The 17183-nt window shown below is 47.3% G+C and overlaps 1 protein-coding gene across 3 annotated transcripts in view; it reads right to left on the bottom strand.

The window, feature by feature from the left end:
• The window catches only part of DNAH9 (dynein axonemal heavy chain 9), a 158611-nt gene that overhangs the window by 122824 nt on the left and 18604 nt on the right, over positions 1-17183 (bottom strand). Inside the window, exons 15-28 of one of the 3 annotated variants that reach the window (XM_015880078.2) lie at positions 16723-16858; positions 15893-16089; positions 15388-15812; positions 14837-15059; positions 12879-13045; positions 11680-12550; positions 9752-9882; positions 8539-8665; positions 5579-5731; positions 4762-4887; positions 3888-4127; positions 2553-2713; positions 1405-1561; positions 520-624 (exon numbers count right to left, since the gene is read on the bottom strand). In XM_015880078.2, coding sequence (XP_015735564.2) covers positions 520-624; positions 1405-1561; positions 2553-2713; positions 3888-4127; positions 4762-4887; positions 5579-5731; positions 8539-8665; positions 9752-9882; positions 11680-12550; positions 12879-13045; positions 14837-15059; positions 15388-15812; positions 15893-16089; positions 16723-16858 — 3219 coding nt within the window. Of the gene's footprint in view, positions 1-519; positions 625-1404; positions 1562-2552; positions 2714-3887; positions 4128-4761; positions 4888-5578; positions 5732-8538; positions 8666-9751; positions 9883-11679; positions 12551-12878; positions 13046-14836; positions 15060-15387; positions 15813-15892; positions 16090-16722; positions 16859-17183 lie in introns of those variants that run through there. The other 2 variants (XM_032448311.1, XM_015880079.2) reach the window with 2 other exon arrangements.

Genomic DNA, 17183 nt, shown 5'->3' with positions numbered 1-17183 from the left:
GGTAGGTGTTACAAAAATACCTCTTGGGCATATTTCTATTTGTCACATATGATACAAAAGCTGTGCTTGACTGGAGGCAATAAATAACCACCGGAAAGCCCAGCAGGCCATGGATCAGCCCCAGACATCCCCCTCTCCTCCCTGCACAGCAGACTGAGTAGCCATAACATGCTTCTTCCCTCTAAAATGATGGGCTGCAATTATCTCACAGCACGTTAGCGATGCCAAGTGCATTCCTCAGGACTGCACACAGAACCACAGAGTACAGTGATCTGGAAAAAGGTTCTCCTTCCACACTGACGCTGTAACTGCAGAAAGGAAAAGCAGTGACGGAAATGTTTGCAGCATAACTGCCATACGTTGTCAGTGCTGTGATTTGGATGTGATAACCTTGGGGATATCAACCCTCGCCCACAACACTGTGAAACCAGCAACACATGCTCCCCACATTCACTGCTGCTCTGTGAGTGCAGCACAGCTCTGCTTCATCTGCATGTATTTATGTGTTTCTCCACTTACCTGTACAGCCACCACAGAAAGGACCTCAACCGAGATCCTGTTAAACTCATCAAAACAGCCCCAGGCTCCCGTCTGGGAAAGGCCTTTGTAAATATTCCCACAAGACTGAAAGAAAGAAAAATAAAACCAGAATGACAAAATTACAGCAGTGACGTTAAGAACGGAATCAACCCCAAAAAGGAAAAAAATAATGATAAAAAAAGCCTTATTTTCTTTCCCAGTCTGTTTATTTTTAGCAGTTTACAGTCTATTGTGGGTGTTTAGAGGAGTGCATGGGAACAGCAGGCACAACTCAATTATAATATTTATAGCTCGGCGCAGTTTGCCACTTGATTTGCTAATTGCACTTTCTTGATCTATCCGTGCACTGGTTTGATTTAAAGGTCACCTGTGCTGAATTACTTATGGCTCTGCTTCCTGGGAGAGCCCATGAGCTGAATAAAATATGATCTAAGGCTACCAAATCATTGTACCGTGCCAGAGTGGCAGGGAGCAAAGCTCAACCTGATGATTCAACCTTCTGCAGTGATGGAAGGTTCAGCAGGCTTTGCCTTGATTTGGCAGAGAACCCCGAAATATGCAGGGCAGGTGCCATCCCTGCCAGGGCACATCAGCTCAAGAGCATGGCAGGGAGAAATGACAAGAGCTGAAGAATTAATACAGATTTTCAAGCATTTCACATGGAAAACTGACTCCAGAAGGAAAGGAAAAGGTAATGAGGCAGAGAGAGGAGTTTGGTTCTCTGCCTTTCAAAGTACCACACGTGAGTCTTAGGAAAGGGAGGACATGGAGTACAGAGGAAAGGAGCAGAGCAAGGTAGTGGATGGCAGTGATCTCAGAGGTTTCACCAGGCATCCCCAGGCCGAGGTGCTGGCCCTGCAGTACCTTGTAGTCCATCTGCTCGGAGCAGTTAAACACATACACCATGATGCCCAGGGCTCGCCCCAAATCTTTTGTAGTCTCTGTCTTGCCGGTGCCTGCAGGGCCCGCAGGTGCTCCGCTCATGGTCAGATGCAGTGACTGGGTCAGGGTGATGTAACACCTTCCATAGCAAAAGGGAAAAAAGAGAAAAGACTGAGACCTGGCCCAGTAGGTCACTGTTGGGGTGTGCAGAGCAAAGGGACTGAGGAGACATGCTCTGCTGAGCCTTTGTTCTGTACAGCAGTGCATGAACACAGTGCATGTGGAAGCTCAGTGTCCTCCTCTGTATTAATTACCACCTCTGCCTGGTTGTGTGTGGTCTGAGAGATACTCAACATCTTCCACCAAGGTTTGCTGATGGGCCTCTGCGTCCAGACTTGAGCTTTATTTGAAAGCCCATACTGCTCACTGATACTGAGACATTCCTCTTGCCACCCAGTATCCTCCAACTGAAAGCATCCCATTGCCCACCACTGGTAGAAACTTGCTTAGATGGCCTAGGAATCTCTCTGATGCTGATGACAGAGGCATGAGAGGTGCCCACACACAGGTGCCTGTGATCCTTATAGAAGCCACAGAGTTGTAGTCAATATGGCTGACAAAACATGATAATACACGGGGTCTTGTCTCAGCTGACTAACATGGTTGAGCCACCTGAGATGCTCCTGGCCACTAAGATGCCATGTAGTGTGGGAAGATGTGATGCAGGGTCCACAGACGACTTGAATGTTTCTGAACTGGCATCTGGGAGCCAACTGAGACATTGCAGAGCATCTCAAGTCCCTCCAAGCATCCCCATAAAGACAACTGAACCACACAGTAGGTGTCTACTTCAAGACAGGATGAAAGTTCTCTAGAATTATTGACTGCATGGGGCTGTGGACAACTCATGTAAAGGCAAATACACAGGTGAAACATATTAATCTGCAAACTAAATCCCAGCCTGGGATTTGAGGCTGGTACCCGATGGGTACCCAATGGCTCTGCCACAAGAATGCTGGGACATGGAGAAAGAACAAGAGGGATGTGGGTGTCAAAACCAAACCCATCTATGTCTGACAGCTGTGTCTGAGTGCACAGCCCAGCTGTGACAGTGGCTCCTGGGGACCTACCTGTCTGTCAATGGAGTGATCACAAGCCGAGGGGTATTGCCAAGATACTCATAGGAATACCGCAGCTGTGCATCACAGATGTTGGCGTAGCAGTGCTGCTCCTCATCTGACCACCTGTGGCGGAGCTGCGACAGCCAAACGAATGCCTGTGCATTGTCCACCTGCAATGCATCCATCTGCACTGTCAGAGTGCTGGTGCTGTGCTGGAACCCTCAGCAGCTCAGCACCATGCAGCCACTCCACAGGAGGGATGGGGAGAGAACTGGAAAGGTGAAGGAGTGAGAATTCATGGGTTCACACAATGACAGTTTACAAGCTAGGCAGAAGCCACGTGCACAGGTAAAATAAATAAGGAATTAGTACGCTGCTTCTCAGAGGCAGGCAAATGTCATCACACCCAATGTACTCTCCTTCTTACTTCTCTAGCCCAGCTTTTACTGCTCAGCACACCACCACATGCTATGCAATACTCTTTGGCCACTTTGGGCCAGCTGCCCTAGTTCTGTCCCCTCCTGGCTCCTTGTGCAGCCCTCATTGGCAGGGCAGTACAAGAAGCACAAAACTCCCTGACACTGCTCTGCCACAGCTAAAACACTGGTATACTATTACTATCATAACTCCCTTCACCAAAAACCCCAAACACACCATCATACAAGACTTGACAAAGAAAATTAAGTCTATCCTTGCTGAGCAGGCCTTCATTACACAGTAGGAACTGTCACCTTCCCAACTCCAACCAGCAGAGGGGAGGAACAATGACAGCTTCACCACGAACTGGACCAGGGCAGCAGCCAGCTGAGCTGAGCCCTGCAGCCAGAAACAGCATGAGCAGCCTGGCTGCCTCTGAGAGAGCCCAGGGAGGCTCAGAGGAGGGCCCCTTCCAGCCCACTGTAGGGCTTGTCACAAATAGCATGCAGGACAAAGGGAGTCCCAATGGAGTCCTCATGGCCTCATACAACAACAAGGGGCTGCAAAATGAAAAGCCCACATGTTTTTCTAACTTCCTAAATCTGTAACTGAGACCACATCTAGCAGCTACCCAGTGTGATGCCAGTGACTGCCAACAAGTGCCTGGGCAGAAGGGACAGGGCCGCTCTCCCACTCCCCCATTGTGAATCTGCAGCAATTACAAGCACCCCCTCAGTGCTGCAGGGCCCTGACTCAGAGCAGCTCTGACAGGGGCTGCCTCCTCACACTGAACTTTGCAGAAGTAATAATCAGCCTTGTATCTCCCTCTGAGGCAGCAAGCTGAATGGCTCGTGGCTGGTCTCTCCCCCCCTTAACACCCCCCCTCCAGTGCCCAGCCCAGGACTGTGCTGAGCTGCAAACACAAACCTTCTGTGCTATCATCTTTGCCACCACATCCCGAGCATGCACATCAATAGTGCATATCGTCATGATTTTCTGCCTGTCACCCTTGGAAAGCTGCCCAATTAGCATGGTAACGAGGGTGTTCAGCTGGGTCACTTGCTTCTTGTGATATTCCTTCATGGCGTTCTCGTAGCCTTCTTCCACCCTGGCAAAGGCAATCTCAACCTCAGTCGTCCACCAAATCTGGGTGCAGGACAGAGACACCTAGGAAAAGGGGTTGGGAAAACAGCAGAACTTACACTTGAGAGCATCTGATCCATGAGAGATCAAAGATGAAGTATCTGTGACATGAAATTAAATGTTTTTTAGATACAGTAGTCACAACAGACAGGACAACAGGGACCTGCTCAGCAACATTCATTTAAAACATGTCAGTGGTAAAGACATATTTAACAGCTACTTATTAGCAAATGAGCATTTTTCACGTGCTAGAAACAGCAGTGGAGGCAGAGTTGGAGACCTCGAAGCTGTCAGAGGTGCATATGAAGGGCTCTTTTCCCTCATTAGCTCTCACCATCCATCTTTCTCTCTCTCCTTCTCTGGGCAGATAAACCTGTCTTTGACACAGCACTTTCCACACCCATGAGCACTGTAAACCAACGAAGAGAGTATTTTCCCTGCAGCCCCCATCAGACCATGGGGCCCAGCCAGGAGACTCTGTTAGAAGAATGGTAGGATAAAGGACAGCTCATCCTCCATCACCCCTGGGCAGTACAGCAGAAGGCTCCCAGTCACAGTGAGGTGCTGTTACCACAAGAAGGAAAGGGCAAGATTGAAAAAGGCCAAGAGCTGCCTCTTCCATGCACCAGACCAAGAAGAGATGAACAACAGCGGATACCTGAGCAGGGTAGTCAAAGAGCCACTGTTCCCTCGGCTTCTCCTCATACGCTGTTACAGCTTCCATCATCTCATCTCTGACTGTAGCCCTCATGCTGTTCAGTACATGATTCAGCCAAACCTCAACCTGGAGAGGAGATGAAATCACAGTAACGCATCTGCTATTCTTAAGCACCTTTAACTTAAGTGAAGATACAGAATGGCGCAAGTGTTTCAGTTCTCTAAACAAGCCTCAGCCTCTTTCAGACTCAGTAGATTTAGATGAGTGGCTGATATATACTTCAGCTTCTTGTAAGAGTCAATGCAGAAAGGTACAGCTGTGGGGACAGACTAGCTGGGCAGTAGCTCAGTAATTCATCCTATGAAGAAATGAAGATGAGAAAATAGGGGGAAAAAAAAATCCTTGTTTTCTAAAAGATGTCCAAGCAGAGGTACTATGGAACAGCTTAGTCTATTTCCAATGTGTAGCTCCTCCATTATGAGGATACCTGTAACAAGATGTAAGACTAACACTCAAAATGTCTTAGAAAACAAATATGTGAATAAATGAAACCCCAATTAGCTGGAAAAAAGGCATCAGCCCTTGCTCCCACTATGGACTGGAATGTCAGTGCATTGATTCTGTAAGCACGTAACCACAGTGGGACCAAGGGCTGCTGAGTATGGAGTTGTTAAATCGCGCAAGCACCTCTTTCAACCTTCCCCTCATTAAGGGAGAGAAGTGGCATTCTATCACATCCTGGCAACACACGTCCAAATACAGGGTGGGAGAGCAGACCCCACCGGGCCATTCTGATGAATGAGGTTCTCCCTCTCACCTGCCCGCTGCAGTCACACGGTTCGCTGAAGCTGACATACTCCTCCTCCTTGCTGTACATTCCCAGGCCAACCTTGGTTGGCTTTTGCTCAGAGTCCAGCTGGAATCTCATCTTGGCCAGGCTGTCAAATAGTTTGGAAAGATGACGTTGCACCTGCAGGCAGAATTGTATCAAGTGATTGAGAGACATGGTAAGTAGAGTGGCCATCACCTTACATAACTCACAGCAACAGTCATGCTCATATAGAAGCTCTTGAATGTCTCAGCACAACCGCAGCTTCTCTGTATGGCCAGAGAAGCATGCTGCCTGCTGTCCCTTCCAACACTTCCAGCTATTTCTGCACAATTCACAAAGCAGACATACCTTAATAAAGCATAGTTCTCCACTGAGAAATCTCCTAGCCCCACTTTCCCTACCATGTAAAGACGAGAGGCCTCCAGCCATTGCTCCACTTCATCCTATTCACAGCCCACTGAGGAGTTTTACTCTCTGCAAATCTCCAATTTTTCTCTATTAGAGGACAGTTTTGGGCCAATGAAAAGTCATGAGATCTCCTCCATGATAAGATAAGATCCCTATTTCTGACCAAGATCCATGATAAACAGCTTAGCAGCCCAGACCTTCTCCAAAACCTCCACCCTAACCCAAAGAGCTTTCCCAGAATGACAATAATTGAGTCCTGCCTAGTTCACACCTGTATGAGACTGAAAAGCCAACGTGGAGATGTCAGATTTGCTGCTGCAGGCTCTCGCCATCAGCACCTTCTTGACGTAAGCCAAGCAGATCACCAGTGCTTCTTCCAGATCACTTCCATTCAGTTGTGTACCAGACCACCGTGTGTCACACACTGCCACCAACAGAGGCAGCTGTCACACAGAGCTGATGTTACCCCAAGGGTTGGCTCACAAAGCAGTCCCAGAGAGGAGCTGCCTCTCAAGGACAGTGGTTTGTGGTAGCAATGGTAATGGGAGGATGGGTGGACTAGATGATCAAGTAGGTCCTTTCAAACCTTGTGATTCTATGATTCAGGGATGGGGAGATGCTCAGAGGCATCCTCCTATGGGATGAGGCTGAGCGCAGCCTGAGATGCGTGGTGTGCTGATGCTTTCAGAGACAGACAACAGACTTGTTCCTTTAAATCTGATTCACAAAGGACGACCACGCTTGCTCTCACAAGCTGCAGCTGAGTAGTCATCTTATGCATGTTCAAGTAGGGCCAGCCCTTGAATAGCTGAATAGTTCCAAGAAGAAACCAGCACTCTGCATCTGCCCAGATTTACATTCCTATTTTCAAATGTTGAGTAAACAACAGAAAACTTTTCTTACGTCTAGAAGTTTCTGCTCACACATCTCCACCCCACATACCTTGGCCAGCCCACAGGGCTTCCAATAACCACCGGCATAATTTTGCTTCAGGAGCCCTGGGTACACCTGAATACACCCAAGTTCAATATCCAGCTCAAGAGGATAATAGCACTGTGCATTTAATCCTCCTTTAGGGATGATCAGATTTTGAAAGTACAGTGGAAAACCAGAGAGTATATTCATGTATGATCCTACTTGACATTTACTTTGCTTTCACCTCAAATAGATTCAAGTAACAGAAAATACACAGAATTCCTTCATACTCCACAGAGCATTTTGGCACAGTATCTTCTGTTTCCAACCTTATTTTTAACTCTCCATTTTATGCATCAATCAACGGGATATTTGTGATGCTCTGAGGGCTGAAATCAGCCAGCAGCAGAGGCAGGTACAAGCAGTGGTAAAGGTTAGCAATAAATAACGACACTGTCAAATGCACATACAGACCTGCTCCATGCATGCATCCACATTCCTAATTAGAAGGAAAACTTGAAGTTGAGGTTATCCACTACTGAAAGCTGGAACAAAGAGTTTACTCCATACCCATCAACTCTTCATTTGCTGCAAAATTCTATCAGTTTGATAAGTCAAGCTTGGAACAAATGACGCACTCCAAGCATTGCCAGCCAGAGCACAGCACTGTGCAGCACATAATAGCCCCCATTTCCTAACAGTGCTCCCATACCATTAAAGAACCCTAGCACTGCTTTGCTCCTTATGGAGAAACTTCCACCAAATTCTGCCCACTGTGAGAAAGAAAGAGTTTGTGCTCATCTGGGGAGTGCAGGAAACCACACATGGAGGTCATTTCCTAAAACAGGAAGGTAACCAGAAGTTCCACCACTACAAGTAAACAGGAGGAATTATCCATCTCAAGGGACTCCCCCATAGCTGACATCCCAAAACTCAGACTGGAACAAAGAAACATCCTTGGTTAGAAAGCCCAGGACCTGGGGCAGGAGGTTGGACACCCAACCTACACCCTGAGATGTGCAGGGATGGAGAGCAACCAGGAGATCTATCAGCTCGCCCTGGCCATGGCCACTGTCTGGTCACCAGCTGTCTTGCCTCTTTCAGTCTATGCTCTTCCCCTTTAATGAGAGCACACCAAAGGCCTTTGTACTGGGAAGAAGTGGCTGAATAACAAGTAACTCTTCTGTCTCAGCAGGGACATCTTCCACATCTTAATGATCTGCCTGCAGCTCTTCCAGCAGCAGGAGGCACCTGAGCCCGGGGATCCCAGGTCAGCAATAAGTTGTAGCTGAATCTTCAAGAATTATGCCTTCCTCTCTACAGCTCACCCACCACCAGTGGTTTGACACCATCAACACAAAGACAAACTCTGCTTTGAGCAACATTTTCAGAACCATCTGCAAATTTCACCAGGGTTACATCTGACAGCACAGTGTGTGCTGGCTTTCAGAGATGACAAGTGAACTTCACTTGTAAAGGAATTATTATTAGTGAACCAAGTAATGGGGCCTAGAAAAAGCATTCAAAGAAAGGTTAAGCTACTGGAGAGTTCCAGGACATGGTCTTCTGCTGTGATAGCTATGACAGCTGGAAACGCAAAGGTGACACAGCGCAGTGCTTACCAACTGTGGGTTGGTGCCATTGGAAAGAATATCCAATAAATCTGCAGAAGAAATGAAGTAAAATCTGGGAAAGGCCAACCTCTTCCTGTCCAAATATTCAGCCAAAGCCTTCTCACATAGTGACAGCCTGGAGAAACAAAGTGAATAAGCAACCCAGGACAGGCAGAAGAATATCCTGTCATGTTCCATGCTGCAGTTGGGTAGATTCTCCATTGTCATGGGAAAATGACAGGAATGAGCTGAGCCTGTGGTGTGGTTACAGAATAGGGCAGCACAGCACATAGCAACCCACAGGTCTTCATGAATCCCCAAGGGCCAAAAAGCCCAGGAGCCTCATAAGACAGCAAAAACAACAGTGGAAGAAGCTGGAAAGCATTTGCAGTCTGACTCGCTGCTTTAGACAAGTTCATAATTTTCACAGGTGATTTCACACTGGGATGAAAGTTTCCATAACCACTTTTATTTTAACAAGCTGTATTTTAAAGTCTTATTCAAACCCAGTCAGCTCTTTGTGTTTGTGAAGCCTGAAGGGAAATTTGTTAGCTCCAATCTAAAATAAATCTTTCAGTGTTTACACGCTAAACTGCTGCTGAGCTTACAAACTTCATAAATAACGTGCAGCAAGTCCTCTGTGAGCAACGCCGGCTTTACCTAATATGTATATTTAAGAAAAGCACTTTCTTTTAAGAGGATAGTTATTACTGACACAAAAGCTATCGTATTAAGCTTTCAGTGTGTTACAGGCAGACAAGCTCATGTGTTAAGTGAGAAGTGTATCCATCTCAGGACAGTAAGGTCTTTCCCAGCCTGCATCTCCTATATACCAAGGGTATATATGCAGAGATAATATTTTAAATTAAAAAACATGGGCTCAGCTCTGCTGCATATATTCCTGCCTGGACTGCTAAACAGACCTTTAAGATGTTGCATTTAGGGTGGCAGTAAGGCCACGTGTTCCTCAAACCTGCTGAATGCCGACTTTTGTACATGTGCAAATCGATAGGCAGGATGAGAATTTGCACATACACAAAGCCAGACTCCTCTTTGGGGGCTTCAAGGTGATGGATCACAAATAAAAGGACTTGAGAAAGATCAGACTTTCTGCAACTTGTGAATACAAACAACCCTGCAGTCTTAAAGCCTCAGAGCACAGGTTAAGCTAATTTATTACAGCTGATCCCAGCCTCTGCCAAAATCCTAAAGTTTCACCTACCTACTCTGAATGTCCTCCAGCTGTTGGGAAAGGCCTGGTTTATTGGTGGCTTCAACTACATTTGGGGTTTCCCGAGCTTCGTAGGCCAGTTCCTTAAAATCAACATCAATGCCTTCAAAGCGTTTGGAGTCCTAAAAAGCAACAGAGAAAATATTCATGGTAAAGCAGTAATTCTGCAATAGAAGGTCCCATCCTTTAGGCACCATATTTGTTTTTGGGAAGAGATTTCCTACTGAAAGCCTCATGCCAGAGCAGAAAGGGACACCTCCACCATATCAGAAGGGCTCTTCCACCCAAATGAAAGAACTCACCCAGAACAAGAACTCACCTTTTTCTGACTGCTCTCAAAGAAGCCATGGATAAAGTGATCCATGCAGAAGTCAGTGCCTACGATCCACTACTTTCACAGGGTTGAACTGCCCTTTGGATGTCTCATCATACCTACTCTCCTTTGTTCAGATGGTATAACAGGCCTCCCTAGCCATGGCAGCAGCAGACATTCTCATACGGGGAAATGACATTGACTCCAAGCATGCTTACTCTTCCCATCCTGGTACAGTGTAGGAGCATCAGTGCCCACCTCCAAAATGTGGATGCTAGCTCCTGCACAGCAGAGCCCATCCATGCCCCAAACAGGGCATGAAAACTCCTTGTGGCAGCAGAGGAACACACTGACAGACATGCTCTGTACCTAGTGGGGATCCTGACCTTTTAGAACAGTGAAAAATAAATAAAGCTATGTTCAGAATATTCCTGCTCCTCCCCTTCCTCCTAAGTCAGGCCACAAAAGCACTCAGGACTCTCCTGGCAGCACTTCCATGCTACTCTGTGTTCAGTGCTGGCAGAAAGACCCTGCCCCGAGTGCTGAGCCCTCCTGACAAGGCACAAGGAGGCTCCAGTACATCCCATGCCCTGCTGGCACAGCACTCCCCAGCCCCGGGTGCATCCTGAGGAGGTTCAGCCTCCAGAAACATTGAGTTCTGGTCTGTGCCACCTGCCAGGTGGGTACTGAGACACAGACAGCTGCCCAGCAGGATACAGATTCACAGCATGAAGCAATTCCACATAAGCCATCAAAGAGCTGCCAGATATTAACAGCTTGCTGGCACATGGTACAGCCTTCACAGCTCTTGTTGTTAGGACCTGTCTATAATGCCCAGAAAGAAAAGCTGTGGGAGTAACAGTCCATACAGAGCAGGACAAGGGGACAGCAACAACGCGATGCATCACCAGGACAACACTGGGCAGTGCACACTCATCTTAGATGACAGACCCTGGCTCCACACAAGACCTGACACCATGTGTGGATGGGGACAATGGGGACATTGCTAACTCCAGTTCATGCAAAGGGAGGTCCCACAGCATAAATGCAAGCAGTCAAGTGGGGCAAAGCACCAGGTTGGAGCATTTTCTGGGTTACGAACGGAACCTGGTGCAAGGCTGGAAGGTGTGGGCTTCTATAGGTACCCAAGGAGGTCATCAGTGACAAGTGTGCTCCAGCTGCTGAAGCAGACGAACATCTGCTCTCACCGTGCAGCAGCACTGAAGGCATGGAAGCAGATGCTGCCAGAGCTGTTCGGCTCAGGTCTGTTTTGAGGTCTTGCAGCATTTCCGTGATTACCTTGGTCCCCTATCCTCCAAGTAAGCAAGGAACCCAGCTGCAGCACTGAACAGGACTAGCAGCTTTGCATTCAGTCACCAGTAACTCTGAATTTGCTCCATTAGAGTGAAAATTAGCTTCTACAACACAAAACCATCCCTGGACAGGGCTAGGGAAACTACTGCAGCACTACTGGAGTCTGCCAAAAGAGAGGAGAAAAGACCCTCTCTGGGAAACATGGCATCATAGACAATCCCATTTCAGACCACGGAGGATCTCCTTCAACACTTTCCCAACAGAAAAAAGAATGGGATTTGGGCTTTCTTACCTCTGGAAGCTGTGTCCGTATATCTTCTGAGCCTATGAATATGCTCTCCAGGTGACACCACGTACGTTGCACTTCAAACCAGAGGGAAATGACAGAGTCCACAGTGGACAGCTTCCTCTGCCACACAGATACTTCCTCCAAGAAAAAAGCAATGCATTTGGATGTCATTAAATTCTGCAGCTGCACCTGGTTGTCTTCCAGAGTTTCAATGAGTTCCTCATCTGATCTCAGCAATGGGATGTTTGTCCGAGGGTGAGGCTCGTACTGGAACTCCATGCTGCTCCAGGTCATTTTTAGTTCCTTCAGGACCTTCTCCATGCTCATTTCTCTCACTGCTTTGTCCACAATTCCACGAACCTCATCCTCAAAGTTATGCAGGTGGAGCTTCAGAAGATCAGCCAGTGTGGTGTCAGAGTCCATCACGAACCTCACACCCGTCACCTGCATCAGCTGAGCCCAATGCCTTTCTCTAATAGCAGGATTTTGAAGTTCTGCTACAGCTTTCAGGGCTGTCAGCATGTTCTTCACTCTGCTGTCCAGCCCTGTGAAAGCACCCCATGCCCTCATCTCTTTATCCAAATTTCGAATCTCTTTTGCAAACTTTCTGCACTCAAGATCCATGTTTTCCACGTTAATATCCACCCATCTGGTGGTCTGCCAGTGCTCAAGGCTGCTGTTCACAACTGAGATCATATCCCAGAGCTCTTTAAGAAGACACATCTCCTTTCTGCATTGCTTCAGTTGTTTATAATCTGGCACCATGACTTCAAACAGAGCAGCTGATTCATAAATCGAGGTCATGGCTGACTCCATTTGTTTAATCTCAATGTTCTTTGCATCCAGCAGTTGATAAGGCTTTTCAGCATCAAACCTAGAAAGAAATGTTATTGTAACAACTTCTGAAGAAAACATAAAACAAATGGTGCCTCCAAGAGACAAAGCAGAGATTAAACATCTGTAGTACACACTGATGGTACTTGCACATGGCAGTGCTGACGCCACTTTCAAGCTATACTGTGCACTCAGTACTGTGTGCCTTGCTAGCTCTGGACAGTGTTCCCAACAACACAACATCCCAAGTGTAGCAGATACAACACTGTGAGGAGTTAGGAAACGTATGCAAAAGCTACAGACACTGGGAGATGACCTCATCGAGCTTTATTCCTCAGGGTTTATGCAATGCTGCAGTTTGCCTCTACCTGAATGGAGCTTCTTTCCGAAACCTCTCTCTGAATCTGTGCTGCTCAGCATCAAAGGCCGCACAGCTCCTGCGCAGAGCTGCCATTTCATTTGCCTGCAGAGGAGCCACATGCTGCTTCACAGCTATTGCCTGCTTCTTTACATTGTTCCACTTTTCTGGCAGCTCCTGCAAGCAAAAATTTAAACACTGTTAGGATGTATTTGAAACCTGATAGATGGTGTATCCGACCTGTTTATTGATAAATTCAGAACAGGAAAAGAAATTGAATCTATGTCATAAGTTGTAAGGAAATATTCCCATGACATACAAACTAAACATACAGTCTGAGATACAGCTTAACTAGGCATTGAGTTCTGAAGAATCCTGAGCATCAACACCTTACAACCAGCTGCTCTCATCACAAAAATATTTTCAATAACTTTAAAAAGGGGCCCCATGTGAAATTCTGGGCTCCCCCAATGGCTCAATACTTTAGAAAGAACACTGATGCCAACACTGAGCCAGCAGGACCCAGAGACTGCTGTGAGCAGCCGAAGGCAGGAGGATGGGCTGTCTGTGCCAGCTCATCAGATCAGATGGATTTTCAGAGCTAATTAAGAAGCAGGACTCTGGGGCAAATCCCTCCAGCCTGTGTACATAAAATTGGTGCTAAATACGCCTGGTTCCTTTCTCAGGTCTGCAGCCAAGCTGTAGGCATGCCGTGCTGCTGACAACCCCCCCCACTGTACCTGGGATTTCCTTCTGAGGGGGGTGTATTTCTTCTCACTAAGCTTTTTGGGCCACATTCTCAGCTCAAACACTGACACTGGCCAAGGTCTCTGCTGTCCCTCAATCCCAGTGCTCTGCTTTGTCAGTGCAGACATGGAGCTGCTTCCTTGTCCTCGTTACCAACTCCAGCCCAGCCACAGAGAGAGAGGCACTGAGTGTAACTTCTTCCCGGTTTTCCCATCCTATATGGCAGTGACTCAACCATTCCACTCCATGTTGCCAGGAAGAATACAATTAGTTTGTCATCTCCTGCATCTGAAGTGAAAAGCAGGAAAACAAGGAACTACCAAACCCCACTCAGCTGCCACCCCAGCCTGCATCAGAGAATGGGAATCTTTGCTACACAAGTGCATAACACAGGAAACCTCCAAGAAATGCCCCACTTTCAGCCTTGGGTTCTGCACACAGCACTCAGTCACCCCAGGGTATCAATGGGCACGTCTCCAAGCACTTCTCCACTGTAAGAGGATCAGATCATAGAATCACAGCATGGTTGTGGTTGGTGTGCCCCACTCCTGCCATAGGTTGGTTGCCCCACACCAGCTCAGGCTTCCCAGGGCTCCTCCATGGATGGGGCACCCACAGAAGAATTTCCTCCTACCCCTGATGCTGGCTGGGTACCTCACAATGTTCTCTAACCTTCATCTCATGGTCCCCTTCACTGAAGCAAAAGAAATTCCCAAAAGAAAACCAATCCATCAGAGCCAGTAAAGGTGTCAGAACACTTTGAGAACCTGTTCCCAGTGATATCCTCTGAGTCAGGGAGATCTGGCTTCACAGACCCAGAGGAGGACTGAAGTCCTTTGGAGAAAGCAACTCCTCTGCCAACATTATCTTCCCCATCTCCACAGTTGCCAAGAACCGGCTTATTTAAAAATAATTATAATTCAACCTAATTAACAGATGCATTTGAAAATGCATTAATTTTTTCAAAAGTAATCGCTGGGAGTTGGAGCAGGCAATTCTATGTTTTTCATACATAACAAAAGGCTTAATCTCCGCTTTAAAAGAAAACCTCAATAGAACTCCAAAATTCAGAGCTATCAAGGCACATCCCATGATAGCAGAACACTGTCCAATGAGGCCCTCTAATGACCGGGAGTGGGGTCTTCAATATTCTTGCAATGCTACTGAGGTCACATTCTCTTTGACAACTCCTGTTTGGAAGATCTACGAGTTCTCACTCACCTCCAGTTGCTTATGGACCTCCTCAGGCAGCTGTTGCTCATACGCCTTCAGCAGCTCCACAGTTTGTTTCAGGGGCTCAAACATGGCATCGGTGACACTCTGCCTTTCTTTAACAGCCATGAGATGACCCATAATCTCCACTAAACCATCATAATCTCCTTTTTCAACCTTTTTGCTCAGACCTTCATCAGCAATTTTTATGAACTCTTCAAGGTCAGTCAAGCTGTATAAGATAAAAATAAACACACAATGAATGGAACAATGAATGGACAAACAGACATCCTACCTAAAGTCACACAGCAGGTCCTGGGAGGATCTGCACGTAGGAAATTATGAGTCCATACAGCTGTTCCCACTTGACCCACTCAGCAGTATCTGTTCCCAGCAGAGACCTGGGGATGGAAGCTGCAGGGCATGTGGTGGTAGAGTTGGCATATAGTAGGGACCCTCCTGCTCTTCTATTTGTTAAATGCTTAATGTCCAGTCAAGACAAGAGAAAACTCATTTTTGTCAATGTAGATCTGGACAGAGGTGAGGAGAAGAGCTCTTACCTGTGTGTGACATGGTCAATGAGATGCTGCTTGAACAACAAACTCCATCTTTTAACCACGTTCTGTAAGGATGCCTTGAAAGGCCGTGCATCGACTTTCATCCAGCTGTGGAAGATGCTGATGGGCTCGATGCGATTCACCTCCTCATAAATCTTCTCATAGGAGTCAATCTGCTCCCTGAACTGCTCAAGGGTGGGGGGTGTCTCGGGGACCCCATCCTCTGCATGAGCCTCGATTTCTGCAGCGGTGAGTATGTGCCCATAGAGTAGAAACTGGCGGAAGAATTCCTTTCTATCATCCCCATAGAGGTAAGAGTAGTGATCAAAGCTGCTGCGGAATTCACAACAAGCTGCCATCACAACCTGCACGCGGCCCATCAGGTCATGGCGCATGTCAGCCAGGTCAGCCATGTCCTCCATGTCAGCCTAAGGGAGGAAAGAAGAGAGCAGTGACTGCAGGGACTCCGTGCTGCTGCAGGGCACCAGGCAAAACTCAGACACCAGACCTGGTAGTGGGGGAAGCCACTGTGCCTGGCCAGCCTGGGCACCAGCGAGGAGATCCGGTAGATGTCATTGAGAAGGCTTTCCACCATGTCATAGAAGCCATCATTTGTGCCAGGATCCAGGGAGGGACGAAAAATCAAATCTGGGATCACTAAATCCAGCTGTACTTCGAACAAGGGGGCATGCCCTGCCTTGGGATCTGGTAAAGAAGAACAGAGACATCAGCATCTTTCTCAGGTTGAGAGAAATGACCTCGAATCACTACTGACATCCAGAACCAGCTCTTTAGATTGCTCACAAATGGAAGATGGCACAACCCTGATGCTTTGTACATGTAAGAGCACGAGAGGATTGATATCTGAGCTACAGTACAGACTGGGATGACTCCTCAATTTAGTCTGTCCAGTCCCTGAAAATGGTGAATGGTGCACTGCCCTCTCCATCCCTTCCCTGTGCAATGCTTTGCTCCAGTGACCAGGAGATGGAGGCCCCCACCCAACCTGGAGCTGCCATAGACAATACAAGAGGCACAGCAGAAAGTCAGGAAAAGAGCAACTTCTAGGCATAAGGGAAAGTGCAGAACAGAAAACAGCAAGGGAGACCTGAATCCTGCAATGCTTCTTCCTCCAGATCCATCCTGTGCATCTCAGCTCTGCTGCACACAAGGGATTCAAATGCTGCAATCTCCATCAGAGAGAAGGAGAAAAGTCACCTACCCCATCCCCTTGGGCACAGCCCACTGCATGGCTCACTCTGCAAAGAAGAGCAGGGAACTTCCCTTAGGTGAGACTGAGGCAGATGCTTTGGCCAGCAGAAAGGAATCGGCAGTTACCTGTGTTTTCCAGGAGGTACTTTAGTGAGCACTCTATGGCAGTAAAGAAACCATCCAGGATTATCTCATCTACATAATCCTCGTAGGCCTTCCAGGCATCAGATGCTGGGTCTGCAGTTAAGAGGCTCTGATTTTCCTGGAAGAAAACAAAAACACCATCAAATTCAGCAGGGCTGAGCCTGTCCTGCAAGAGAGCTGCCCACAGCTAAGGATACGTGACAGTGAGCACATGGGTACCCAGCCTTCTGGAGGGAATGGAAACCAGATAGCTATTGCTAGACATCCAAGTAAACTGGTGACTACTTACTTCTGTCAGGAACTGCTCTGTCACCTGAAACAGCTTAAAAATCATCCTACAAATTGACATCTCAAAAAGATCATAGAGCTTTCCAACTCAAGGTTTTTAAACAACCAAACCAGAGAATGGCTGGGATGACAAAACAGAGGATTTGCTAACATCC

This window comes from Coturnix japonica, chromosome 18 (genome assembly GCF_001577835.2).
Source record: "Coturnix japonica isolate 7356 chromosome 18, Coturnix japonica 2.1, whole genome shotgun sequence".
Taxonomy (NCBI): Eukaryota; Metazoa; Chordata; class Aves; order Galliformes; family Phasianidae; genus Coturnix; species Coturnix japonica.
Note: the sequence above shows the minus strand (reverse complement) of the source record. Positions and strands in the feature narration are given on the sequence as shown.